Below are 16,027 nucleotides of genomic sequence, written 5' to 3'. Positions count from 1 at the left end.
GTTCAGCTGCACTGCCCTTGGTATGAACCTGAGTGTGAATGAAAAGACCATTGTAAATTGTTATTGGTGCTGAGAAAAGTTGCCATATAAATGCAATGAATTACTATCATAAAGATAGATAGATAGATAGACTTTATTTGTCATTGCTACAGTACAGGTACCAAACAACGACATTTAGGAGGGGAGGCTCCCCTGGTGTTTAGGAAAGGAAAAAGAAACACATTTTGGAAAAAGCATAGATGCATAAAATCACAAGAAGGTAAGGAGCTGGTTTACATCAATAGAGGCTATGTACACAATCCACTGTACTATACTGCACAGATAGTCAACTAGGGTTGTCATATTTCACAAGAAAGTATTTTTTCACATTATTTTAAAGTGTCACAGTTTGCAGGCTTGAAAATGTACATGTTTGTGCCTCAGCACTAGCTGCCATACAATCCGTCCGTACTGTCCTGGGCCCAGAACTTAGGCCTTTTCTGTGTTCAGGGCCTTGACGGCCCTGTGGTAGATGGCATGGCATGTTAGTTATTTTTTGGGAAACCAAACAATCATTATTATTTAGTGTTAACCTCTTTGCATGGCCAGGGACAACAGACAGGATGCAGCTTTTCACTGGTTTTTTCTCCCTGTCTTCAGTTGCATGCAGCATGCTGTAGAATGCTGTACATTCATCAGGGGTTGGAGGTGGTATCTTTGCTGGGGGAAGGTCACCCCAGCCAGCAGCTTCTCTCTTTCGCTGGACCTTTGTAAACCTTATCTGGCTCGCTTCAGCATACAAGTCAGCTGGTTTCAAGGATGCCATACTGGGCTCAATCCAGCTGCAGGCCTTTTCAGTGCATGCAGTGCCATCTAGCCTGCATGTAATTGGATGTAGTAAAGCGAACCACACTGGAAATAAGTCCCGAACTTTGTCGTGACGTCCCTAACAAATGACTTTACTGTGATGTATAATGCATTTGTTGAATCAAATCAAATCATACCTGTTCACAGCTGCAAGCAGGGCATAGGTTATTGCACCTATGTGGGAGCAAACTTCTCCTAATCCTGCCATGCAGACACAGTGACCAAATCGGATTAATCCGTCCTTTTCCACAGCAACCCATGCTGTCAGTGGTGGATCATTGAGGCAGTAGGAATGGTTCACCTGACACGGACAGAGGTTTTGTTTAGATTTCATTTAATCAATGTCAGCCCTGTCACCAGCTGTAAACATCTGTGATCAACGTAACTATCTACCAAAATTAGTGCTATCTAGCACAAGAGAGTAATTTAGCTGTGTAACGTTAGATTAGACAACGTAGCATAACCAAAGGCAAACGTTAGGTACCTTCGCTTTGACAAGAGGCTAGAGCTAGCTTACCACTGACCGTAACGTAACGTTAGCTAGCATACCGATAGCATTGGCTAATTTAACGTCACTCACCTTGGCTTTGACGATGAAGAAATTCTTCACTTTCCATACGCCAGCATTAGTTACCCAACCAGAGTGGAAATATTTGTAGCTTTCGGTGCTTTTAAAAGCCTTCATCCTGGCTGCGGTATATGGGGATGGATTCTCCACCAGATAGATCCAGATGTCACCGAACACGAGATCAGGCAGGGACTTAGCTGCATTTAGTGGTTCAAACACAGCCACGGGGGCTAAATATGGGTCGCAAGTGCCCAATATGTGTAGCTTTTCCGTGTATCTTGCTAGTTCTTCATGGGTGAGGTGGTCTAAATAGTAGGCAGCCGGTAAATTGCGTCCACTCGCCATGTTGCGCGATGTTGCTATGATCCTTTTTGCCCGTCAGGTTGGTGGTTGCTAGGGAAGAAACCACGTGACTGAAAGCTATGAATTGGCACCGGCTGATGCCAATTGGGTCCTCATCAACGTGAGCTCTTAATGTGTTGCTTTGTTCTCCCCCGGGATCCAGAGTAGGACGCGGTGAGCGGAGAACGGAGGAAGCGGGGAGAAGCAGCGGAGAGTCGGTTGTAGAGAGACGTCTAGAGCGCTACAGGAGAGCCGCGACCGGAAGGGTCGGGCAGGAAGCGAGCGGGGACGTTCTCCCCTGAGCGAGGCTCAGCCAAACCGGACTCCAGACCAGCTGCACAAATAAAACCCATTCCTTAAACCGCCAAATCATATTGTCTGTCTCCCTCTGTGCCCGAACCTGTTACATAAACATACCACACTTTCTAAATGTGTCCAACTATCATCTAGTAACTAACTAAACTAAGGGTCAGAGGTCACCAGTACTTAACCCTGGTGGAGCACAACCTTCAGCGTTGGCCCATCTCAAAGTCTTGATACCTTGCCGGAAGCACCACAGCTCTGCCACTTCTGGTGCGGCAGGTAGGAGTGGAGCTCTCGCCCACACAGGAGGACGGGTGCTGAGCTGGATGATCCGGTGACTCTGGGGGTCCTCCCAGCGGGCTCACAGGTGCAGGCTGCTCCAGTGGCTCAGGATCTCTCTCTTGATGCAGACTTGGATGAATACGCCTGAGATGACGTCTGTTCCTTCTGAAGACAACACCAGACGGGCTTCTCACGTTGTATGACCGTGGCTCTTCTCGTTGGTTTAGGACTCTGGCTGGCATCCATCCACGTCTCGTTTCCATGTGAACCGTTGCACCAGGAGCAAACTCAGGTAAGGGCTGTGAGTTGCGGTTGTAGTAGTGCTCCTGTCTGGTTTGGAGATCTTTCAGCCTGGCATGAACTCCTCTCGGGGTAGCTGGCTGTAGAACAGCTGTAGAGCAGGGCAGCGTGCTTCGTAGTACTCTTCCCATAAGCACCTGAGCTGGGGAAACATCTGTGCCTGTTATTGGAGTGTTTCTCAATGCTAGCAGGGCTAGATGGGGGTCTATGTTGGTCTGCAAAGCTTTCTTGAGTGCATGTTTGACCGTCTTCACCATCCTCTCTGCCAGACCGTTGGATTGAGGATATGCAGGGCTGGAGTGAATGAGCTGTATTCCCCAGGAGGCTGCAAACTCCCTCATCTCTGCACTTGCAAAAGGAACATGGTCGCTTACCAGCTCTTTTGGGATCCCGTGCCTCGCGTAGACTGCTTTCATCTTGCGGATGACTGTGTGGGCGGTCTTGTCAGGTAGATGGAGCACCTCTGGGTACTTGGACAGATAGTCCACCACGACAAGGTATGACTGGCCCTGGAGCTCAAAGATGTCAGCCCCGACCTTTAGCCATGGTAGCTCAGGGATATCATGTGACATGAGGGGCTCTCTCTGGTTCTGTGGTTGGAGTTGTTGACACGGAGAGCATCTCTCCACTGCGTTGTCGATGTCATGAGTCATTCCCGGCCAGTACACGACTTGTCGGGCCTGTGCCTTTGTCCTCTGGATACCTTGATGTGCGAGGTGTAGTCTCTCTAGTATCACCTGTCTGGCGGCTTGAGGAATCACAATTCTGTCGCCGGTCATCAGTAGTCCGTCCCTGATGTGGATAATGTGCCGCTGAGGCCAGTATTGGTAGAGACTGGCGGGCACACTGCGTCGTCTTTGGGGCCAGCCGCTGCGGTGTCTCTCAGCCACTGCCTGTAGTGTCTCGTCAGCTGCTGTGGCTTCTTTGAGCATCTTGAGCATGTCTGAGCTCATGGCAGCAGTAGCCTCCATCGTGTGGATCACTCTCTCCTCGAAGAGGTCCTCTTTTCCACTGTCGGCCTGTTCGGTGACAAACGCGCGGGAAAGGGTGTCGGCGACGTGCATGTCTTTTCCTGGCGTGTATGTTATTTTCAAATCATACCGTTGAAGCTGGAGCAACATGCGCTGTAGTCTTGCTGGGGCTTTGCTCAGGTGTTTCTTAAAAATCACTTCAAGTGGCTTGTGATCAGATTGGACTGTGACAGTGTTGCCGTAAACATACTGGTGGAAGCGTTTGGCTGCGAACACTATCGCCAGCAACTCCTTCTCTATTTGGGCGTAGTTTCTCTCAGCTTCTGTGAGAGCTCGTGAGGCATAGCACAGCGGTCTCCCCTCCTGGAGAAGACAAGCTCCCAGTCCATCTTTCGACGCGTCAGCCTGTATGGTGAGAGGCATGGCTTGGTCATAGAACTTCAGCACAGGGGCGTTGGTGAGGGCTGACTTCAGCTTGTTTAAAGCATCATCATGTTCATGGTTCCACTGCCAAGCTGCATCTCTCCTCAGCAGCTGTCTGAGCGGGGCAGTCACTGAAGCTTCATCAGGGATATACTGAGCCAAATACCTCGTCATCCCCAACAGCCTCTGCAGCCCTGTCTTGTCCTCTGGTGGCGGCATGTTGTTGATGGCCGTCACCTTTGTGTCATCCGGTTTCACTCCCTCTGGTGTAATGACGTGGCCCATGTATCTGACGGTGTTGATTTTGTACTGGATTTTTTCCTTGTTGAACTTGACGTTGGCTCTCTGTGCCCTCTCCATGACCTTGTGAAGGATGCCTTCATGTTCCTCTTCTGTGGCGGCGGCGATTATCATATCGTCTGCGATGATATGGACTCCTTCGATGTCTCCAAAAGCCTCACAGTTTTTCTGCTGAAAAACTTCGCTGGCGGACTTGATGCCAAAAGGAAGTCTCTTAAAGCGGAATCTTCCCCACGGCGTACTGAATGTGCACAGCACAGATGATGGCTCGTCAAGTCTCACCTGCCAATATCCGTCCTTCTCGTCCAGGATCGTGAATATTGACTTCCCAGAGAGCTTGCTCTGGACTTCCTCCGGGGTTGGTATCGAGTAGTGCTGCCTCTTGATTGCCTCATTCAGATCACGAGGATCCAAACACCCCCTCAGTGATCCGTTCTTTTTCTCAGTGATGACGAGGCTATTCACCCACTCGGTCGGGTCTGTCACAGGTGCTATGACGTCCTTTTTTACAAGCTCTTTCAGGGTTGTTTTCAGTCTGTCCACGACACTGACTGGGATCTTTCTGCATCCGTGGACGACTGGGGCCACACTTGGGTCTGTGTGTATGTGGTGCACACCGGGGAACTCACCCAGGCCACTGAAGACAGATGCGTACCGCTCCACCAGCTCCTCTTTTGTAGCTGGTGCCTTGACTGCAAGCGTCTCTATTCTCCTCACGAGCTGCAGTGTCTCGCACGCTTCTCTGCCCAGGATGGGCGTGGTGGACTGTGCAGTCACAAAAAAAAATAGATTTGCTCTTGCTCTATTGGGTGTCTCACACGTGAATGTCACTGTTCCTTTCGGTTTCAGGCGTGCTCCTCCATAGGCAATGAGAAGTGTCTGTGTAGGCTGTAGTCGTGGGGGCCCCGGTATCTCCTCGAAAATGCACATTGGAAGCACGTTCGCCTCCGCCCCCGTGTCCAGCTTGAATCTGACCGGGGTGTCTCTGAGGTTGACTGTGGTGTACCACGCGTTGTCTGTCTGCTGCGTGATCTTATCTACCCTAACACAGAACACTGAGCCTACAAATAAAGAATCTACCTCGCTCTCAAGTTGACTGACGTCCCTTGCTGTGACTGTCCCATGCTGTGGTGCGCCACACACTTTGGACCAATGGTTTCTCTTGTTGCATTTGTGGCATGTGGTCCCGAAGGCAGGACATTGGCGGGGCGGGTGTGTCCCTCCACACTTCCCGCATGTGTTTGTGCTGTCCGTCTGCTCATTTGCTCTTCCTGACGATCTTTGTTTTCTGTATCCTCTTCTCATCTCAGAGTAGCTAGTAGTTCCTCTGGACAGTGCTTGAACTGGGGCGTCTGCGTGCCCTGTCCCCATAGCTTGCAGCTGTGACTTGGCAGCTTCTGCAGCTCTGCATATGGTTAGTGCTCTGTCCAGGGTTAGGTCTGTCTCTCTCAATAGTCTCTCTTTCATGCGAGGATCAGTTAGGCTAAACACCATTTTGTCTCTCAATGTGTCATTCTCACCTGCACCAAACTCACAGTCTCTGCATTTCTGGCGGAGTTCAGTCACAAACTTGTCGACACTAACTCCCTCTGACATAGAATGGGACCAGAATTGGTGACGTTCAAAAACAATGTTCTTTTTGGGGATACAGTATGCTTCAAATGCATCCATGATCTCTTTCATTGTCTCGTATGCTGGGTCTTCAAAATCAATGGTGAATGTATTATATACCTCTAATGCCTCTTCTCCTATGGTGTGCAGCATGATGGCTATTTTCACATACTCATCTTTATCATCTGCACCAGCGGCAATCATATACAGTTCAAAACGTTGTTTCCACCGACGCCAATTCTCACTCACGTTTCCAGAGAGCATGAGCGGCGCGGGAGGCTTGAACTGTTCCATGCTTTGCTTTCACTCGCTAGCTACTACGAACGAACGTCGCACAGGGTCGATAGCTAACTATAGTTCTCCACAAAGTTTCTGCGTAGATCGACGGCGCCTCGCAATTCCTTATATTTGTGAAGAAGTCAAATCTTCTGACACCATGTTGTGTCTTGTTGTTCTCTCTGACATACAAGATACACTTTATAATAATAATAACTCTGGTCTCTGGAGCAACGTTCAACAAGCGTCTTTATTCAGCATCCCAACAACACCTAGACCACACTAGTCAATCGATGATAACATTGTCAAGATGTAATGCTACGGAGGCAATAGCAATCAATCAAATCAAATCAAATCAAATTTTATTTGTAAATCCAGATCTATGCTAAACATAGCAATATACTACAGTGTACCCATTTAAACCCTGAGGTTTATCATGTGTGTCTTGGCTCCTGATTAGAGAAGTTTCCCTCCGAGTCACTTGGTTTGGTAGCTTGTGTGCTGGTGGAGTGGATGTACAGTCATAGGAGATATAGGACACCCATGAAAACCGTTGTCTTTTTCAACATATTAAACATATGGACGTTTTATTTTGAAAGATGGAGGGTTTAGGGTTAGACAAGTCTGATAGTGAGTTGGACTTGTGATCGGAAGGTTGTGAGTTCAAATCCCGCCTGAAACCACACCACTACTAGTGTGCCCTTGAGTAAGGCACTTAGCCCTCAGTTACTCCAGGGGGAATGTCCCTGTAATTCGTAATTGTAAATCGCTTTGGATTAAAAGCGTCTGCTAAATGGCAACATTATTATTAATTATTAAATAACAAATAATTTGTCAAATGTAATTTATAGAAATGCAATTTTCCTGTGAGGAAAAGGTTAGGATACCCCCCCCCCCGCATCTGAAATACCTGAGATTAGCATCAGGCGCAGCACATGATGGTTAGAGATGAGAGGATTCTGGAGGAACCTGTCTTATTCAAACCTCAGACAGTCAGTCTGGTGTGCTGGGTGGTGGGTGGTGTCACCCTGGCCAGATCAAAGAAGATCTGAGGCCTTCAGAGAAGGTTGTAGATGCGTAGGAGGCTGGGAAGGGATGTAAAAACATCTCCAAACATTCCTGTGTAGAATAATTTACAGGTGGAGATCTGTGGAACCTGCTAGGGCGGCTTGACCTGGACGTGTTGGCGGTTTTATGGCAGTTGGCCGTTTTTAGGCCGTCCAGCAAGTTTGACAGGTGATGAAGTCAGTCTGGAAACGTCTAGTAGAGGTTGTTTCAGCCAAACAGGACAGCACCAGCAAGTAGCTGGTAGCTAGTAGGACATAGGGCATCTTTCCTCTGTATATTACTATACTACTACAAAATATTTCATGCGTTGTCCTAATTTTTTCACATGACAGAATGCACTGTTCTCTCTGGATGGTCTCCATGGAAATGACACACACACACACACACACACACACACACAACATGACACACACATAAATGAATAGTTTAATGAATGAATAACATTCATAACATGCACAGTCATCTGCAGTCCTCCACCCCCACCCCCACCTCACCTCAGGGAGTCAGACAACCAGTGTGATCGCCTTGTAAAGCGTGTTGAGACACCTGTGTGAAACGCTCTTTAAATAAAGTTTGATTTGATTTGAATTGATTAGAGGCAGGAGGCTGAGGGCCTCTGTGCTGCCTCAGACCTGCAGGTTCTGGTTCTGGTCAGACCACCTGATGGTCCTGATGTTGGTGCTGAATGAGGAACACAACTATGTTTGTGGTTTTCTCCAGATCCTGTAAAATTGCTGAAGCAAGCCCACTGGTATACGCATGAGAAGGAGAAACAGCTCGACTGCTGAAGCAAGCCCCCTAACTGTTTTGTTAATAGAATGTTAATGTAGAAGAGTTTAATTGAATTACTACTTAATTAGTATGTAAGAGCACAATTACAGCAAATCACGTGACATATGACATAAATTAGACCTGTTATCTTTGTAACATGCAGGTAAAATACACTGCTCAAAATAATTACACTTAATCATCCCAGTATGAGACAATTACATTTCTGGGATATTGATCTGTCCGGTTAGGAAGCGTAAACGATTGTTAACCAATAGAGGAGCACAGCCAGAGCCCTACAATACGACCTCCTACTGCTGTGCATGTTCCTGACCAAACAGAAACTGACTCCATGAGGGAGGCGTGAGGATCCGACGTCCCCTAGTGGGACTTGTGCTCACAGCCCAGCACCGTGCAGCTCAACTGGCGTTTGCCAGAGAACACCAGAACTGGCAGGTTCGCCACTGGCGCCCCGTTCTCTCCACAGATGACGGCAGGTTCACACTGAGCACACGTGACAGACGTGACAGAGTCTGGAGACTTCGTGGCGAACGTTACGCTGCCTGCAACATCGTCCAGCATGACCAGTTTGGCGGTGGGTCAGTGATGGTCTGGGGAGGCATATCCTTGAAGTGTTCCCTTCATTTCTTTAAGTTATTTTTTCTGAGTGGGGCAGTCCCACTCATATTTTTCTTTTTTATTGACAGATACAGTAGAGATATAGACAGGAAGGATGGGTGAGAGAGAGAGAGAGAGAGAGAGAGAGAGAGAGAGAGAGAAGGGATGACATGCAGGATAGGTCCGCGGCCGGAATCGAACAGGGAACCCTGCGGTTATGTGGTCAGAGCTTTACCCGTTATGCCACCAAGCGCCCTATCCCTTCATTTCTTTGAGCAGTGTATGAGCTACTTTAGTACAATTCCCCCTTTCATTACAATACCTACTTTGTTGTCCTCAGTCAGTTGGTTATCTAGAGACATTTGCCTGGGCCGTAGATATCCAAGTCAAACAGTATCGCGTCACTGAGCTGAGCTAGTACACCCCCCCCCCCCCACACACACACACACACACACACACACACACACACACACACACACACACACACTCACACACTCCTTCACACCCACAGGCAACACAGCCGAACACAGCAGAGGCTGAACACCTCCTTCCAGAGTCACCATGGTTACCCTTACCCACATCCTGTTCCTTCACCTGTCTTTGACCTTCAAACCAGGTACAGGTGAGAGAAATACAGTCAGACATTCCGTAGCTGTGAGTGAAAATGCTGAAACGTGCCAGTTAACGTTGACGTGAATGTTTGCTTTCAAAGGCTTCAGCAGTGCGACCCAGTGTGGTCAACCACAGAGCTGATAGGTAAGGCATCCACACATTTTTCTTTTCGTCAGTCCGACCATGTTTGATGATTTAAACGTTAAACAAACATTTTGAGTTTAGATGGAATATGGCTGTAATGGAGTAGGTCTCTGCATGCCGATGCTATTCTACAGTTTCTTCACGACCACCACTGACCGTAGCAAAGCAACAGGGGTTTTATTGACGATTCTGTGGCCTGGTTCTGTTCCTTTTACAGACCACAGCCACATCCTGAGAGGACCCAAGTGGACCTCGACCTCCTTCACTCACACTCAGACATCGCCAGACCGAGCGCTGCTGATTTGCATGAACATGTTGAGCCCGGGGACGTGCGTGGCGTGAATAACAGTGCAGAGTTGTGCTCTGTGAAAGCCCGTACCTCGTCTGAGTTACAGTGTCGGCACTCTGACAATGTCCACGATAGCCGTAGCATAAGTCTAACTGACGGTGGTTTGAAGTCGTTCATTCAGTCGGTAACCGCTCGCTTGGTAGAAAACGTTGCTACAGGACTGTCAGAACTCTCAATGTCCTCACGCTCTCTTAAACACAGCCGTGCCAACAACCTCGATGCAAAGCGACGACGATCGTATCGACAAGCGGGGCGGTGTGTCTGAGGTAAACGTGTCCTACCATCACAGTTTAGGAGGCGTGTTTAAGGACGACAAGACTAAGTACGACCACCAGAGTATAAGAGACCCTGCGGTGACGGACTCAGCCTCCTTCCTGTTTGAGAAGCACCCTTCCGTGTCGACGCTCCTGAGGTACCACCAGGGGGCGCTGGAGGTCCTCCGAGGCCTCCAGACCCGTCTGACTGGGCCTCGGCAGGAAGGGCAGAGACGGGGGGGGCGTCGCCGTCCACACTCGGGGGTTACGGGCCCGAGGAGCTCGGCCGGGTCGTGGCGTCCATGGAGATACAAGACGGCCTACCTGCAGACTCTCAGCCTGGCGGGCTGTGGCCTCGGGAAGGACCTGGGCTTCGCCGAGCGACTTCGACATGCGCTGAGGTCCCTCGGCGTGGAGACCAGGCTGCACCTGCGCCGCGCGGCGATCTGCGTCAGCCCCTCAGGCCAGAAGGTCACCAGAGAGGAGGAGGAGGGGGAGGAGGGGGAGGAGGGGGGAGGAGTCTGGAGGCACTCCTCCCCCCGCCTGCGGCCTCGTACCTACGACCCAATCACAGCCGTGCTGATATTCAGTATAACACACTCCCTCTCGTGTGATATTGCTTAAATATATAGATCCATCTTTATTTAAGAACTAACATTAAAAGATACATTTAGAAAATAGTAATTTAAAGGCAATATTAAAAAGATTCGTTTTTAGTCTTGACTTGAAAATATTTGCTGAGGTTGCATCCCTAATGTAATTATGATTATTATTATTATTATTATTATGATGATTATTATTATTGTTACAATGCACCCGTCCTCTAATTTATACCTCCACCAGCCTCCCCTGGTAATGTTAAACTGTACTGTCTGCTGTGTGTGCTGTATAGGAGGTGGGTACTCTAACATTCACAGGGGAGCGTGTCTATGTTCCCACAGCCCAATGTTCCCACATTTCTAACTAATCTAACTAACCCTAACCCTAACACTAACCCTAACACTGACCCTAACACTGACCCTAACACTGACCCTAACACTGACCCTAACCCTAGCCCACCTATGAAATATAAGAAATGTGGGACCATAGGGATGACCCCCATTCACAGTCATGACACAACATTGTATTAGACAACAGAAGGACAGAGTTCATGATTAATAAACCATAATGACGAGCAGCTCTCCATTGGAGTGATTTCTTTTGGTCTTTATTGCATAATTTCATGTTATATTTTCATAATCTTATCACAATGGCCAGATAACAGAGAATTACAAAATATAAATACAATACCACAGTGGGGGGAGATGTTGCTATGGAAACGTGCCATATACAGGTTGTTGCTATGGAGACGTGCCCTAACAGGGACTGGGTGCGGCTCAATTACTGACACGGCCGGTCAGGTGTAAACAAATCACTTTTATACTCAGAGCACCTCAACCACAACCTCGTTCTCTGGTCAGGTCGAAGCACCTCAACCACAACCTCGTTCTCTGGTCAGGTCGAAGCACCTCAACCACAACCTCGTTCTCTGGTCAGGTCGAAGCACCTCAACCACAACCTCGTTCTCTGGTCAGGTCGAAGCACCTCAACCACAACCTCGTTCTCTGGTCAGAAGCACCTCAACCACAACCTCGTTCTCTGGTCAGAAGCACCTCAACCACAACCTCGTTCTCTGGTCAGAAGCACCTCAACCACAACCTCGTTCTCTGGTCGAAGCACCTCAACCACAACCTCGTTCTCTGGTCGAAGCACCTCAACCACAACCTCGTTCTCTGGTCGAAGCACCTCAACCACAACCTCGTTCTCTGGTCAGAAGCACCTCAACCACAACCTCGTTCTCTGGTCAGAAGCACCTCAACCACAACCTCGTTCTCTGGTCAGAAGCACCTCAACCACAACCTCGTTCTCTGGTCGAAGCACCTCAACCACAACCTCGTTCTCTGGTCGAAGCACCTCAACCACAACCTCGTTCTCTGGTCGAAGCACCTCAACCACAACCTCGTTCTCTGGTCAGAAGCACCTCAACCACAACCTCGTTCTCTGGTCGAAGCACCTCAACCACAACCTCGTTCTCTGGTCGGGTCGGGTCGTCTTCTACTGCGCTGATGTAATCTGTAGTGGTTAGATTAGGTTGGCAGTGCTGTAACACACCATTCACACTGTAGGACATTCCTGTAAACCAAGTAGCATAACACTAGTAGCATGAAGCTAGTAGCATGAAGCTAGTAGCATAACACAAGTAGCATGAAGCTAGTAGCATGAAGCTAGTAGCATAACACTATTAGCATCCAGCTATTAGCATAACACTAGTAGCATGAAGCTAGTAGCATAACACTAGTAGCATGAAGCTAGTAGCATGAAGCTAGTAGCATAACACTAGTAGCATGAAGCTAGTAGCATGAAGCTAGTAGCATGAAGCTAGTAGCATGAAGCTAGTAGCACAACACTAGTAGCCATGAAGCTAGTAGCATGACACTAGTAGCATAACACTAGTAGCATGAAGCTAATAGCATAACACTAGTAGCATGAAGCTAGTAGCATAACTCTAGTAGCATGAAGCTAATAGCATAAAACTAGTAGCATAACTCTAGTAGCATAACTCTAGTAGCATAACACTAGTAGCATAACACTAGTAGCATGAAGCTAATAGCATAACACTAGTAGCATGAAGCTAATAGCATAACACTAGTAGCATAACTCTAGTAGCATAACTCTAGTAGCATAACACTAGTAGCATGAAGCTAGTAGCATCGAGCAGGAGATGAGAACTGAAATTACTACTACTCTTTGGAATGAGAACTGTAGTGGACAAAGACTAAATCCGATGTTAGCGTCCATCCATGGTGGGGTGGGGGTGGGGGAGGGGAGTGGCCGGGGGAGGGAGGGGGGGCGGGGTAGAGATGATGCTGTCTGGTCTGGTCTGGGGGGGGGGGACCTGGGGGCTCAGAGGACGAGGCACATTCCACACTTGGGGACCTTCTCTCCGCTCAGCAGCCCGTGCTGCGTGCCGGCCAGGGATTGGATGAGGCTCCAGAAGTGGCTGAAGGACACGCCCTCCCCCTCGGCCACGCCCATCTGCTGCATCACCTCGCCCAGACCCTGCTCCGTGCCGGCGGCCTGCGGGTCAAAGGTCAGAGGTCAGAATAAATGGTAAATGGACTAATAATAATAATAACTTTAATTTCTATAGCGCCTTTCAAAAAACCCAAGGACTCTTTACAAGGGAATGATCAGACAGACAAAACAGAAAACAACCAAAGCAAAACTGAAACATTGACAAGGGGCCAAAGGCCTTGGTGAACAGATGGGTTTTAAGGGCTGATTTGAAGGAGTCCAGGGTGGGGGCGTTGCGGATCACTATGGGGAGGGAGTTCCAGAGGGTAGGTGCGGCCACGCTGAAGACTCTGTCCCCTGACTCATATTTAAGCGTTATGGAACTTGAAGCCGTGGTATATCGTGGATATTGGCACAGCTAGCGGGGTGGTTAGGCAGGACGTTACACCCCCTAGCTCTGCCAATAACCCTGACTGTGTTTGGGGGTTTAAAGGAGCCAGGGTTTAGCAGCGCTTCTGTGTCTGCTGGAAACAACAGAAGCGTTAGAGGCGTTTTGGGGGAAACTGTTTCCTGTCCTGAACGTTGCTCCACACAGGCTGAAGCAACAAACACAGATCTGTCGGGTGAAGAACCTCTACTTGGATATGTCATCATCGTTACTTTTCTATCAAAATATGTGATGGTAAGTGTAAGACCAGAGATAATGAGAAACATGAAAGGGTTTAATTCTCTGCCTCCCTTCCCTCCCTCCCTTCCTTCCCTCCCTCCCTTCCTTCCCTCCCTCCCTCCCTTCCCTCCCTCCCTCCCCTCCCTCCCCTCTGCAGCTGTGGGAGACGTCAGCCTTTAACACAGAGACAGTCCACGGATCAGAGAGTCTCACAGACGTTTAGTCATCCTCCTCGTCTCTGTTTGTTAAGACGCTCATCGTTAACGTTCTTGACGTTCATTTCTCTCTCACTTTCTTTGTCGATGAGGCGACAGCGGTGAACTACAGACCGACATCTTCTCTAACCTTAAATGGACTGACTTATATAGCTCCTTATTCCAAAGCGCTTTACAACGGCCTCACACACACATTCACACACCAATGGCGGCAAGCTACCATGCAAGGCGCCGGCCCGCTCATTGGGAGCAATTTGGGGTTCAGTGTCTTGCCCAAGGACATTTCCTGAGACCTCCTGAGAGACAGCCGCCCTACCTTCTCTTCTCTTCTCTTCTGCCTTCTCCTCTCTAAGGCGTACAACTGGCTGTCCTCTCTCTCTAAGGCGTACAACTGGCTGTCCTCTCTCTCTAAGGCGTACAACTGGCTGTCCTCTCTCTCTAAGGCGTACAACTGGCTGTCTTCTCTCTCTAACTCGTACAGCTAGCTGCATTTAAACACCCTCTCTCTAAGGCGTACAGCTAGCTGCATTTAAACACCCTCTCTCTAAGGCGTACAGATGCATTTACAGCTGGCTGTCAGACTGGTCTGTTCCGCCCAGGGCCGCAGACAGCAGCCAGTCCCGACATGAACACCAGGCAGCTCAGACTCACAGTTTCACACAGCGCAGGTGTGTCTGCTAGCCTGCAACAAGTTAATCCTTAAAACCGTAGAACACCCAGGTCGCTAACAAGCCACCCAGTCTGGGCTGGAGGGTTAGGGTTAGTCTGGGTTAGGGTTAGTCTGGGTTAGTCAGGGTTAGGGTTAGTCAGGGTTAGTCTGGGTTAGTCTGGGTTAGTCTGGGTTAGTCTGGGTTAGTCAGGGTTAGTCAGGGTTAGTCTGGGTTAGTCAGGGTTAGTGTTAGTCAGGGTTAGTCAGGGTTAGTCTGGGTTAGCCTGGGTTAGTCTGGGTTAGTCAGGGTTAGTCAGGGTTAGTCTGGGTTAGTCTGGGTTAGTCAGGGTTAGTCTGGGTTAGTCTGGGTTAGTCAGGGTTAGTCTGGGTTAGTCTGGGTTAGTCTGGGTTAGTCTGGGTTAGTCTGGGTTAGTCAGGGTTAGGGTTAGTCAGGGTTAGTCAGGGTTAGTCTGGGTTAGTCTGGGTTAGTCAGGGTTAGGGTTAGTCTGGGTTAGTCAGGGTTAGAGGCAGGGTTAGAGGCAGGGTTAGTCAGGGTTAGTCAGGGTTAGGGTTAGTCAGGGTTAGTCTGGGTTAGAGGCAGGGTTAGAGGCAGGGTTAGTCTGGGTTAGTCTGGGTTAGGGTTAGTCAGGGTTAGGGTTAGTCAGGGTTGGCGCCTTGCTTGTTTACTGTGTCACTATTCATCTAACGTCTAACGGCAGAAACCCAAAACCTCCAGGCTTCTCCTAGGTGTTTGCTAAGGACTGTATGTGTGTATGTGTGTGTGTGTGTCAGCCACAGGAGACAGAGACACACCCTGTTAGCAGAATCAATGACAGGTGTGGCCTAGGGGAGGGGTGTGGCCTAGGGGAGGGGTGTGGCCTGCGGGAGGGGGTGTGGCCTGGGGGAGGGGCGGGGCCTCACCTTGGCCAGGTTGGGCAGCTGGGAGCTCAGCAGGCCTGAGGGAGGGGTGTGGTCTAGGGGAGGGGCGTGGTCTGAGGGAGGGGTGTGGTCTAGGGGAGGGGCGTGGCCTGAGGGAGGGGTGTGGGGGCGTGGCCTGTGGAGGGGCGGGGCCTCACCTTAGCCAGGTTGGGCAGCTGGGAGCTCAGGAGGCCTTTGAACTCCTCCGTCTTCAGCGTGGCGCCGTTGTCCGCTGAGGCGGCGTGGAACTGAGTCACCAGGGTGGAGATGGCCTTCTCTAGGTCTGACGTCTGGGGGGGGGGGGGAGGGAGGGAGGGGGGAGGGGGGGGGGAGGGAGGGAGGGGGGAGACAGGGGGGGGGAGACAGGGGGGAGGGTGGAGGGGGGGAGACAGGGAGGAGGGAGGGGGGTGGAGAGAGACAGGGGGAGAGAGACAGGGGGAGAGAGACAGGGGGAGAGAGACAGGGGGGAGGGAGACAGGGGGGAGGGAG

General features: G+C 49.7%; 1 protein-coding gene across 2 annotated transcripts in view; it reads right to left on the bottom strand.

The window, feature by feature from the left end:
* Positions 1–11,224: 11,224 nt before the first annotated feature.
* The window catches only part of s100v2 (S100 calcium binding protein V2), an 11,038-nt gene continuing 6,235 nt past the window's right edge, over positions 11,225–16,027 (bottom strand). Inside the window, exons 2-4 of one of the 2 annotated variants that reach the window (XR_013937435.1) lie at positions 15,697–15,828; positions 12,068–13,152; positions 11,225–11,631 (exon numbers count right to left, since the gene is read on the bottom strand). Coding sequence is in view for 1 of the 2 variants with exons in the window: in XM_080530719.1 (XP_080386845.1) it covers positions 12,979–13,152; positions 15,697–15,828 (306 nt within the window). In the remaining variant the exon portion in view is untranslated. Of the gene's footprint in view, positions 11,632–11,877; positions 13,153–15,696; positions 15,829–16,027 lie in introns of those variants that run through there. The other variant, XM_080530719.1, reaches the window with a different exon arrangement.

This window comes from Nansenia antarctica (genome assembly GCF_963989245.1).
Source record: "Nansenia antarctica genome assembly, chromosome: 5".
NCBI lineage: Eukaryota > Metazoa > Chordata > Actinopteri > Argentiniformes > Microstomatidae > Nansenia > Nansenia antarctica.
Note: the sequence above shows the minus strand (reverse complement) of the source record. Positions and strands in the feature narration are given on the sequence as shown.